The 12,854-nt window shown below is 37.5% G+C and overlaps 1 protein-coding gene across 2 annotated transcripts in view; it reads right to left on the bottom strand.

Annotated features, from left to right (window-relative positions):
• MRPS28 (mitochondrial ribosomal protein S28) overlaps positions 1-12,854 on the bottom strand; it is a 79,721-nt gene that overhangs the window by 63,505 nt on the left and 3,362 nt on the right. For both annotated transcript variants that reach the window (XM_027689247.1, XM_027689326.1), the window contains exon 2: positions 312-493. In XM_027689247.1, coding sequence (XP_027545048.1) covers positions 312-493 — 182 coding nt within the window. The remainder of the gene's footprint in view (positions 1-311; positions 494-12,854) is intronic.

The following is a 12,854-nucleotide window of genomic DNA, read 5'->3' as shown; positions in this document are numbered from 1 at the left end:
GATAATTATTTCTCTTTTCTTCAGTGACAAAACACCCAGGAACTTCCTTTGCCCATCATAAGTTGGAATAATGTAGATAGCAATAAAGCAAATGTGCAAAGGAACCTGCATTCCAGACAATGATGTCTGAGCTACACAGATCTGTTTGTGATCATACTTTCATTCTGCACCATATGTTATCTTCCACAGTTTAAACCACAAGATTCATACAGTCTATCTAAGCTCGTTCCAGAATGGTCAAGTCCCTTTGGCTAAGTGTTCCAGTGTGTCATTCACATGTGTTAATCACCTACCGTAACTTAACTACTTACTTTCCATCAACTTCTGGTCTTTTGCACACACAGTGAAACTTGCCACCAAAATCTATGTAAAGATCATCTTCTACAACATGGAATATTTGACCAATGGCAATTTTATCTTTGGCAGGCCCCATCTGAATTAAAGGAGAGCGTCTCAACATGGATGCAAAGGATTCTGATTTCTCTGAAGGAACCTACAGACAAATAAGAAAAAAAAGAAAAAGCATTTCACAAAACATGCTATCTGAAGGTGGAATTAAATAAAACTTGTAACATACAAAAAGGTTTGATTCATTGAATAACAAGTAAAGATTTCATGTGTATGGCACATTTTTAGCAAGACTTCTAAGGAGGCATCTCGTACATTTCTCCATCTCCGAACATTTTACACATTAAAGGTAAAGTTTTTATTAATTCAGTCATAGAAAAACATCACACTGTCCATCTTCTGAAAACATCGGCAAGTTCTACTATTGGTTAAGTAAGTTAATTTAAAAATGCATTCCAAATGTAGGAGATGATCCTGAAAAGAACATTGCACATCTCTTTGTTATCTCCTCTGTGAAAACCAAACCAGAATTAGTACCTTGCAGCTATTCATGCAACTATTTAAAAATGAATAATACTTAAACCATTATTCTAAAGAACACAACCATTTTGCCAAGGCAGCAAAAGCAGAAAGCATGCCCAGGACTAATCTAATAAATGAAAGAAAAAAAAAATTGAACCATCACTTCTTCCACTTTTCACTCTACAAAATCAAAGTAACTAAATAAACAAAACGCCAGTTTCTTCTCATAGAGCTTTGAGAAAATGGGAGAACATAAATTCCTCCTGCTATTCTTCATGGAGAGAGAGATCTTTGTTCTGTGACCTGAGAAAGCTGACTATCATAGGCTTCCCACTGTATGACAGGTGAAAATATTCAGCTATATCAAAGTGAGACTCAATCTCACATATACCTTCCCTGATATACTACATTTGACCACTTTTTAAGATTACTGCCTTTGAAAAGCAATTAGTAAGAAAAGCCTTCTTGCTAGTAACAAATGAAAAGGGAGAAGCATTTTGGAAGCAATACCTACCTGAAGGTGAATCTAAGGAAATCATATTATAGATGGCTAAACAGATGGAAAAAATTACAGCCTATTAATTTTTCCCCACATTTAGCAGTAATCAACTGATAATAATTACTTTGTGCAAGATTTCAAACTATTTTGGAACCAGCAGAAGAACTAAACTGAACGAAATAATCAAGCAAGTTAAGGTTTAGTGATCTGCTGGCTTCAGCAACACTTTCCCATTGATTACTTCAAGTAGATGCTGAAAATCCATCTATACTTTACATGAACAGAGAATAATGCCATCATTTTCCACTTGTACATTTGGAAACTTTTATTCTTCGGGAAGTCAAAACACGAGACAGTTTTGAATTCCAGCTCTGCTGGAAGGCACAAATAGCACGAATTTTTCTGATGGGACATAGCCTCAGGAATCATAAGTTGGAGATCTGACACCTGGTAAACTTGCTGCTTCAGAAACAGGAACTGTTAAATGTGGCATCCCAAGGACAAGGGCTGAACAATGTGCAACACGCACACGTGCGCGCACACACCACAGAAAGAGCATCTGGCAGTGGTAAACCACAACAGAGCAGTAGGACTTCACACAGGAAAGCTAATATCAGATAAGGCTCCAAACATAGGATTGTTTGAATTTCACAATGCAGTCTGAATTCAAATACATGAAAATTAATGATACAGGATGCATTTGTAAGCGCTCCAAAAAAAAAATACAACCCAGTGGAAACAGTAAGAGGAAGTATTCAAATTTGATTTATCATATTAATTAAGGGGGCAGTAGAAAACTTCAAATCAATGTATAAATTGTAAGCTAGAAGGAAACATTTCAAAATTCACATCCCCCTCAAAATGACTCTGTCTGGGAAGGAGTTTACAAATCAATCATCATATTGAAATACAAAAACCTGTTTCAAGGGAAACTAAGGTACAATAAAGTGCAAATTCAGTGATCTTCCACTGAAGGGCAAAGGTAAGAACATGGCAGCAACTTATAAACTCAGGATGACAAGGACTACTATTATTTCATCCCAGAATATTTTCCGTTATCCTTCAATGCAAGGCAAACTAATACAAAAATCAGTCTTAAAAAAAAAAACAAAACAAAACACAACAAAACACCACACACAGAAGCAGGCAGGTGTCATCATTTGTGGGATTTATTTGGACAAACATATAGAACAAATTTATTTGGACATTTCAACATGAGAAGAGGAAGTCCACCTATGGTTTCAATTAATTTAATGAATGCTACTGAAATCAGACACTACAAATGAACTGCCTTTTTCTACATGTACATTATCTGGAAAAAGCCTGAGCTACTAAAGAGGATCAAGAGAACTGAGTTTGGTTTGAAGGAGATTTTCCTAAGTTAGCTACAAAGATGGCATTAGTAATGGCCATTGAGCAACACTGAAATTTCTTTGCTAAGCAATTAATACAATTCACAGTAAATTCCTTCATCTCTTGGCAGTTACACCAGTGAAATGGCATTCACCTCACTCATGTTCTCTTCATACAATGGCACACTGGGTAGGCTCTCTACACTTAAAAAACTTCACAAGCAGCAACTATTTATCTCCACATCATGAAGATGAGTACACATATCCTGTGGATGTCCTGTTTTCATCACCTAAAAATGGTACATTCTAGTTAATAACAACCCTCTCCTTTATTTCCCTGAAAGGAAAAAATACAGATACAAAATTCTCCCATGTGCAAACTTGCCTGTGAAATAATCTCTGTACACAACACACAAGTGCTATCTTTACACACTGACAGATGTGCTCATTTCTTATTAGAACACAGATTTCAGCAAATTACAGATGTTAACGTACAAAGAAATCCTCTGCCATTCTTCATTGTGGAAAATTTTCCAAGAAGTCACTGGGAATCGGTTTGAATTCTATCACAGGCCTACAAGTCTGCAGTGTTCTCTATCCTGTGTCCTGGAGAGGAACTTCTCAAGAGCACAAACAGCTAATTTACATATACAAGAATCCTCAAGAGACGCCATTAGTTACTGCCATCGAGGACTCTATTGTGGACAGTCTAGAAACAGAATGAGACAAAATGCAGTATTTTCTCCAGTTTTCTGCATAACCTAAAGGAGATCTCATTAAACAGTAATTTATCTCAAGCATTTAAAGAGATTTAATGACATTTTGAGTGCTTTCCTCTATGATTTCTAAATCTCCTTAACTGGATTCTCCACAGCAGCATTACAGAAAAACAGTAAGACCGTATAATAAAGGGGTAACATACTTTATTAAGCACTCTACTTCTCTGGTTCTCAAGGAGTGTTGACCATGCAGTTCTGATAGATAATGCATTGATAATATGTCAAGTTGCAAAAACTAGAGAATATTACAAAATTCAGAAGCATAAATGGCACATTCTTTTCAAGTACCTGAAGTATAAAGGCTTTTTTCACCTCCTCCTTCTTAGACACCTAACTCATTTGATTTTCTGGATTTCAAAGTTTTTCACAAATATTTGGACACCTTTCTGCACGCATAGTTCAATAAAAAGCAACAGCTCTTTCAATAGCAGAACTCCAAGATGATACATATTTACCAGAGAGTGGGAAAAGTCACAGATTTAAACCCCAGTAAGATCCAAGCAAAAGAAGTAACTCCAGTAGAGGAATGTAACATACTATTTCTGGAGCAAAGCCTATGACTGTACAAGCAGGGAGGTCCTTTCCCACCCACTGAGCAAAATATCTGAAAACCCAGGCTACGTGCCTTCTGTTTGCTTGCAAAGGCAAGTAGCATGCACGCTGGAATGTGAGATATATGGATGAGACACGGAGAAGAAATGGGAGATTGGTAATCTGATTGCTACAATTAAGGGGTGAGTGACATAAACATCAAGCAGCATACAAAGAACACAACCCTCTATAACTATCAAATTTTGTTTTCCTCAGCACTGTTTTCCATAGTTAGAAAGATTTTTCTGCCCAAAGAAACTGTTTAGTTACATGAAACAACAAAATGGAAAAAACGATTTGCAGTAACAGGTTAGTAGGATATCACAATAGCTAGAGGCCCCAACAGCTTGAATACCAAAAAGAGGACTGGAAAAGGCCCTGAACAACCTGAATCAAGTTTGTCCTGCAAGGGGTCTGAACAGATCACCTCCTGAGATCACTTTCAACACATACTATTTCACTTAGGCAAGACAACTTGGAGCCTGCTACAAAGAATAATAAGTGTTGTAGGCATTACTAGGGTAGCAGCTCATAATGATTCATGCAGTTTATTTACCAACTTCCTCTCTAGGGTACTTCTACTACTTTTTACTCAAATGAATGCAACAAGTCAAAACTCCATTGTGCAGAAGAATATCACCTTAAAGACACCAGGACCAACTCTGACAATATACCGCAAAATGTGACATCCAGCAGTTAATGGCCTTCCACCCAAGAAGCAGGGCATAGCCAACTCAAGAACTCTCCTGAATTTATCAAAGAACAATCATCAAGCTTTGTTTTCGCCAATAAGGTCTCCTTGCACGCTTAAGTTCTCCCAAGAAACAATGCTGAAGACTCAGGAGGAGCACTACGAGGACTGACATGACTACAGCAACTGAAATTTCAACATACAAGCATGCAAGCAATTACAGCTTCGAGTGCTTTCTCGAGGTGCTGCCTTCTTTTTATACATTAAACTATTTGGTCTAATGCTGACAACTCTTTATTGAGAAGTTCCATGTATTTTATTCTGGTCTCAGAATATAATCACTCAAATTTTAGCCCTCATGCCTTTAACTCATTGCAGAGATGGACAGCTCTCAGTCTCCCCTCAACCAAATAAGTTCAAGTACCTTATCTACCTTTAACTTTCAACATGTTCATAACATTGTGCCTAGCACTAATCAGGGATTTTATTGCCTCAATAAACATTACTAACTACAGTATTATACAACCTACTCCTTCAAAGAAGGCTTGTGCCTACCATTATTTTTTCACAAGCTACAGGTCTGCAGGCCAGGGGCTCACTAATTCCTTATTATCAACAGATGTGTAAACAATAAAGAGGAACAAAATCTGATAAATACTTGTACTTGCAATATACTGCACATGACTTGCTTATATTTTGTAGTACTCAGAGGAACGAGTTGCCCAGAGAACCGGTGGATGCCCCATCCCTGGAAGTGTTCAAGGCCAGGTTGGATGGGGCTCTGAGCAACCTGGTCTAGTGGAAGGTGTCTCTGCTCACAGCAGGGGGGTTGGATCTAGCTGATCTTTAAGGTCACTTTCAACCAGGCCATTCTATGATTATATGAAATCAGAAATCTAAGATGAAATATGACTCAGGAGAATCACTTGGACTTTAATATGAACAGTAATGCAGAGACGGGAACCGTCTCTTCTCCATCTATTCTACTATTTGACAAACATTTGTAAAAAGTACCAAATTACTTGTTAAGCTCTTATTTGCCAACAGCATTCATTTCATATGGTATTACAGGAGGACAGTTTGCAAATTGCTAGCTAATACATGCCATTCACATATGGAGAACACAAACCACAGATATCAGCATGATGCTCCAGTGACTCAAAGATGTCTAAGGCTATTTTAGAATTTTTTTGAAAGCTGATGTTTAATTCTGCACTATGTACCAAGGCAAATTTTAAAATGCTGTTATTTAAAAACTCCTAATGTTTATGGATAGAACAGACAGATGAAACTATGAACATAGTAGAAAACAGGAAAACTGTATTAGGCAGAGCTGTATAAGAATGAACTAGGACATAGGATTTAGCCAGCATACCGTAACTAAATACAACAGCCACAAAATTCACCTACTAAGGCTTGTAAGCAACAGCACATCATCCCACTTACAGCACAGTTATAGCCAAAGACTTGGTTTGGTTATAACTAGAGTTATAACTTTTAAAGTCCACTGTTTGGCATTTATTCCCCCCCAGTATATAGCTCTTTTTCCTCCCCACTTAGTGGCCTGAGGCTTTGTCCCATAAAAAAAAATATATATATCAAATAACTGAAGTTTATGCTGTTTCCCCACAGATTCAATTTACAACCCAAAGTGGGCAACCACAAGGAAGATCTCTTCAGTTTCCTTTAAACAAGAGACTTTTCCATTTTATTTCATACAAACAGATTAAAGTGAAGAACTAATTTAAACTTCTTGTTAACAAAAGATTTTGAATATTAAATATTGAACAAAGCTGAAAAAAAGCAAGATTGGTGTTATTTAATAAAAGGGAAGGGAAATAGTCCAAAGAGAAGGGAAATAGTCCAAACAGAAAAGCATAAAATGAGGATTCGTGGTTCAAAGCAGTAATTTAGGGAAAAATCTAATATTAATGACTACAAATTCACAAAGAAGAGCTCTGAAAGCAGTCAAGGAGAGAACTGGAAGCCTCCCTGCTAGTAAGCAAGAATATACTTATGAAAAGCTTCCTATGAATCACTTTCTACGGGAAGATTGTTACAAGGTCAAATTTCTATAAAGACAGCACTTGCACACCAGGTTACATTATGATGACCTGAATTCTGTAAGGGAATTATTTTAGTTATAATTATTCTAATCTAATAGGAATTATTTAACATCTACAGGCCAGTAGAAGAAATATCAGTATAACTAAAAGTTCCAGCAGACACCATATTCCTCCATTTCTGTCCACTTTGAGTATGACCTGAATTGCACCCTCAACGGCAACAAACTCCAAATTATATAGTTTGGGAATAAACATAAGTAGTGTCTGTACCCATCTTTTTAAAGTTAAGTTTTGAAGAAAGCAGTCAAGAGGAGAAGAAAACAGAACCATTTTTCAATACATGGTACTACAAAACTTGTGTTCAAGAACACAGTGTGCAGTACAAGTTTTTCCTCCAAATCTTTAAAATTTGGACGGGAAAAAACCTCAGATTTTATGAATTGAAAAAACAAGGGAAACAGCTCTTTTTTGTCTAGAAGAGGATGAGGGAAATTGAATGCTATATTTTCGTTCTTATCTTTACTAAATTTTTATTTACTTTCAAAAACTTTGAAAGCTACTTCCCATCACTATCTTAAAACTACAAGATTCCCTAAAGAACCACCAGAAAGCAATGGAAACTTCTGCTGTTTCAACCAAAAGAGGAACATCCATACATTCTCTTCAGCACAGTGAAGAAATGTGGTTTCATTTTAGAAAGCAAACCAAATAAAACTCTTCAGCCAAAAAGGATGGAAGCAAAAAGCTGACATTAGGCATTTAAGCATCCCTTGATGAGAAGTGGTGACTAAGTGTTTCGATAAAGCCCCATTTTAACTTCACTCTATATATTAGGATTTTTGGTGACTAATTTACCGTCCAAGCATAACAGTACTTTGTAGAGACCTCTCCATGAACACCCTTTCTTTTTTAATACTTTAGGATTAGGTTTTAAGGAGCCCAGGTACAGAAGCTAAGGTATCTCCCCTCTCGCTGCCAACTTGAAGGTAAAATCTGGTAGTGACTGCTGCAAACAATGTGCTAGAAGTCTCAGTGTCCCAGCATACCTGAGAGTATACTGAACTCAAGTCTCTGGAGAAGAACACCCTCTCCCCTGCAGAAAATCTGAGAGAGCATGATCTATTCTGTAAGCCTTCTTTGCAGCTTGGACAAAACAATCTGACAATATTTGAAACCTTAGTTGTAAACTGGCAGACGTAAAGCTGCTCTTGCCAATCCTTTTGAAATCAGCTGAGCTATAAACCCTGGAATATGAAGAATATCCTACTTTATTTATGAATTTAGTCCAAAGTAAACTATCATAATACTAAAAAAAAGACTCCAGGAAATCCCATTTAGATAGTTACATTAAATGGATATCCAAGCTGTGCTCAAAAGGCAGAAAACACCAAAAGTAACACTGGAATAGAAACTCTGATGTTGCTTTGTTACACACACGTATTACGACTGACACTTTTTTCACAGAACAGTTCAGGCTGGAACAGACCTTAAAGATCATGCAGTCCTAACCCCTCCCACCATGGACAGGGACACCTTCCACTAGACCAGCTTGCTCAGAGCCCCATCTAATCTGGCCTTGAACACTTCCAGGGATGGGGTATCCACAGCTTCCTGTTCCAGTGCCTCACCACCATCACCATTCTTCCTTTTGTCCAACCTAGATCTACCCTCTTTCAGTTTAAAACCGTTGCCCCTTGTCCCATCACTACGGGCTCTAGTAATAAAGACTGAGAGAGACTTTTTACAAGCCCTCTAAATGTTGAAAGAACACAACAAGGTCTTGCTGGAGCCTTCTCTTCTCCAGGCTTGTCTTCATAGGAGAGGTGCTCCAGCCCTCTGATCATATTTGTGGCCTTCCCTGGACATGCTCTGCCTTCCAACTACTGAGGACCTCACAACTGGATGGAGTACTCCAGGCATGACAGCAGAGAGTATTTATCTATTTTTAAGGCCACAAATTTATCTGAAAGACAAGCTTTCTGGGGTAAATCTCTGGCTGAAGATATGGCTTGGCTACAGATACAATTTTTAAGCCAACCTCACATACTGAAATTACACTTTTTAAAAAATAGTTTAAAATTATATTTTGATTGCAGATTACGAAAGGATTACGCTTCTATTTTACAAACAATGAAAGATTCATCACACATTTTGACATGAATTTATGTTCATTAACATCCTTCCATCAAGTTCCATATTTTGATGCTCACTGCAATGCTGACTGATGAATATAGCATATTCCAAACCTTAATTTATTTTTGCATACAGAATAACTTATAATTAAAAGTATCTCAGCTGTGCAGAAAACACAAAATACGCCTGAATGTATATATTTGTATATACATTGTCCTCATAATAACAAACAACGTAATATTGTGAACTAAGCATATTTTTAAAGGAGATGCAAATAACAATTAACCAAATACATGTAGAACTTAACCAGTAAAATACCATGGTGAAAACAATCTCTGTTTCTCATAAATAAAATATTCAAGTAGAATCATGCAGATGTCAAAAGAGAAAAAAGATCACAGGAATAGGATTTGTACACTGTGCATAATATTGAACAGGGGAAGACCAGAATAGCTGTATCAAGAAAATTAATTGTCTGCTGCTTCTAGATCCTTTTTTGAAACTTCTTCATCAATCAACCGCCCATTTAAAACACCAGAAAGCAGAAAGTCATATTGCTAACACACTATAATGCTACCCAAACCACCAAGGCTTACCCAACAAATCTTATAAATGTACAATCTGCTGCACTGGTTGACTCAATACCAACTTCTGTTTGTAGTTAAAGGAAAGTTTTCCAGTTATCTTCACACTTTGAATGGATACACTGTGCAGAAACTACAAAACAAGACTTTCATAAAGAATTTCAAATGCAGCTTTGAAAATATGCTGTTGACTAGACAGGTGGATCATTTATGACACTGAGCTATGACTTTATTTCACAACATAAGATAGCACATAATTTGGTCACAATAAAGCTGCTTATTTTTCTTTAAACAACTTCTATGTATAATTTAAAACATGAAGTATTTAATTATATATATCTTTCAAGGATTATTTTTATAGCAAAAAAATAGAACATTAGCCTCTAAACCAGGGAAAGTGGGTGAATCACTGCATGCATTACGTCAAAATGAAAACCAAATCAAATGAGCACACAGAGTCCTAAAAAACAGCCCATGGTGTTTTGAGCCCAGCATCTGCCTGTGCAGCTTGACTGCTTAGGCAGAACTCTGCATCGTTTCTCTGAACAATTACATGTGTGTCCCTGCATTTTAGGTCGCCATGCTGGAATGGGACACTGGTAATCCCACACAACAGCACTGTCATATCTTCGGCCTGACATTTTCTCCATTTATCACTTCAGACCCTTTTTTCCAGGTTCCTGGAGGACAGGATGCTGTTTCAATAGCCATGAGAATAACTGGGATCTCCCACAGCAACCGTGGATGTAAATATCCTTTTGATAACAATAACCACTCACAGATCTCCAGCAATGCCAAAGCAATCAGTCACCAACCCAGAGCTATCTGAAGGAGCAAATTCCAGAAGACAATTCCTCCAGAGCTGTGATCCTCCTCATGTCAACCAAGGACAGAGCTGTGCAAGGTGCCCAGGGCCTTCCCACGTGAATTTGTGTTCCTGAGTACACTGCTGTGATAGGCAGCGGTGACAATTTTACTGTACTATAATTAAATCCTCCAAAGGGGCAGGATGCATCATTCTCTGCTGCTGTCCAACAACATCAGAAGTCCTGTCTACTTCATTTCAGTGTTGCTCCAACACCATGTGAGTTTTACAAAACCCTGTCATGCCAGCACTCCTGTCATATGCAAAGCAGGTGTTCCGACAGGGCCAGCTGTGCCTCCAGCTGGAAGAAACCCAAGTCAGAAGAGACAAGTTTTGGTGCCTCAGCCAGAGCATTAACAAGGTAAAACTGCTCCTTCACAGAGGTCAAAAGAAGGACAATCAGGTTCATTCCTACTTTAATGCAAACCAGCATTTCGAGCAGATCCAGCTGAGACGATGCTGCGACACAGCCCTCATTTAGCACAAACCCAAAGGCACCAGGCTGTGTTCACAGCGTAGCAGGAGCAGACATAATCCACGTTTCTCAAACGCAGAATTGCAATCTAGCAAAGCAAGCCACGAGAAACTTCCAGGTAAAGACGACCCATTCCAGTTCCCACAAATCCCACAACTGGCAAGTCCTGCTCAGTTAGTCAGCAGTTTTCAGCACTTGAATGCTGGCCAGATGGTAATTTACACCTAAAACAGGAACCTTTGCGCTTGGCACATAGGTTTTATAGAGTGCTGTTACATTTGTAATCAAACCAAAAATGTTTTTAAGTTATTTATTAGCACTAGCAAAGCATCCACACAAAGGTTACAGGTGTCCTAAGAAATATTACACCATGAAAATTGCAAATGATAATTGCACTAACTATAAATCAGTATTTTTGCTGTCAAAGAACTACAACTTCAGGAAAAACATCTTCTAAATGTTAACTTAGGTGGGAAGACAGATTGAGAGAAACCTTTTCCATCAATAATTATATTTAAATAATTCTGATTTATTTTAGTATTTTATTTCAAAACATCCAATGTTACACATTATTTTAAACTGAGGTTGCCCAGATACTGCTCAAGCACAACAATTACATATTCTTTTTAAGGATCTCCATGTAGCTTTCAGAAATGTAATAACATTCCTTTAAAATTCTCACCTTCATGTTTTAGATTTTAATCCCTCCCCTAAAACATAAAGTCAACTCTTTATATGACCGATTAAAATATTTTTTGTTTTCTTTACGAATATTTATATTTTATTTTTAAAATAGTGATAAGAAATTTAAATATACAGACACCTTCCTCAAATTTATGAATCCTTTCAGCAATGGACCTCTGGCTAAGAAAATTTTAAAATATATAAATGTCTGGAAGAATAATTTCTAACATCTCTCTTTTAGAAATTAGTTATTATGATGTACTGATACCGACACAGTCTCCTCCATCTGAACTTCAGACAAAATCAGTCACATTTCTTCTTAATAAATGGCTTCCCTTCAAACACGGTATTCAAGGAACTAAAAAGGAAATTTCTTAAACGTGCTGCTTTTCCTGCGACATCCGAAAACAAGGGGTGCCCTCTGCTGTGCCGGGAGTGGAGGTTCACCCAAACCTCGGCGCAGCATCCCTGCCCGGCTGGGACCAGCGGCGTGGCCAAGCCAGAGGCTGCACATCTCTGCTTCCGCACACGGACAACTTTCTAAATGTTTCTGTCCGTGTCACCGCACACTGACACGCACCTGATGGTTTGCACCCTGTTAGTGTCACGTAAAAAGTCCCAACAGAGCAGCTTTACCCCACTGTTGGCACATACTGCTGACTAGCAGCAAAGCTAACACACTGCTAACTCATTTCTACCTAAAAAGACACTTGACAGACTTCACCACACCTATTTTAAACATTTTTCGACTATTTAGTGCACAAAAAGTGCATTTATTCTTAATTAGTTACTTCATTCTTACATTTTCTTTGAACTTTGGCAACTGAGAGAAGAATGCAGCTCAAGACCCGTTTCTCTACCTGTATCAACAAAAAGTATCACATCCTTCCTAAAAGGCAAGGTTTCCTATTTTGCTAGGCAGATAGCTTTAATCTGTAAATAAAGGTAACACCTAAAGCATTTCCTGTCCTTCTAAAAGAACCTTAAACTTATCTTTTGTTGTTGCTGTTATTGTTCAGTTTATAACGCAAAACTTACATATCATAAAAATGCAGAAGGAAAAAGCAGTAAGAATTGAGCTGTCTGCTGCAGACAAAGTTAAATATTATGCTGGTCTATCAGAATATTTTGCTTACCAAGTTGCCACCTTTTTAACAATTTTAATCAACATTTACGTGCCTGCTCTGTAATTTTCACTATTTGCCAAACAGTAACAACAGAACAGTAAACTGAACGTAAAAACTAAAACACAAACCCCTAAAAAA

The sequence above is a fragment of the Neopelma chrysocephalum genome, unplaced genomic scaffold (assembly GCF_003984885.1).
Source record: "Neopelma chrysocephalum unplaced genomic scaffold, ASM398488v2 Primary Assembly neopelma1_22, whole genome shotgun sequence".
NCBI classification, from domain to species: Eukaryota; Metazoa; Chordata; class Aves; order Passeriformes; family Pipridae; genus Neopelma; species Neopelma chrysocephalum.
The sequence above is the reverse complement of the archived record's forward strand: the minus strand, read 5'-3'. Positions and strand labels throughout refer to the sequence as shown.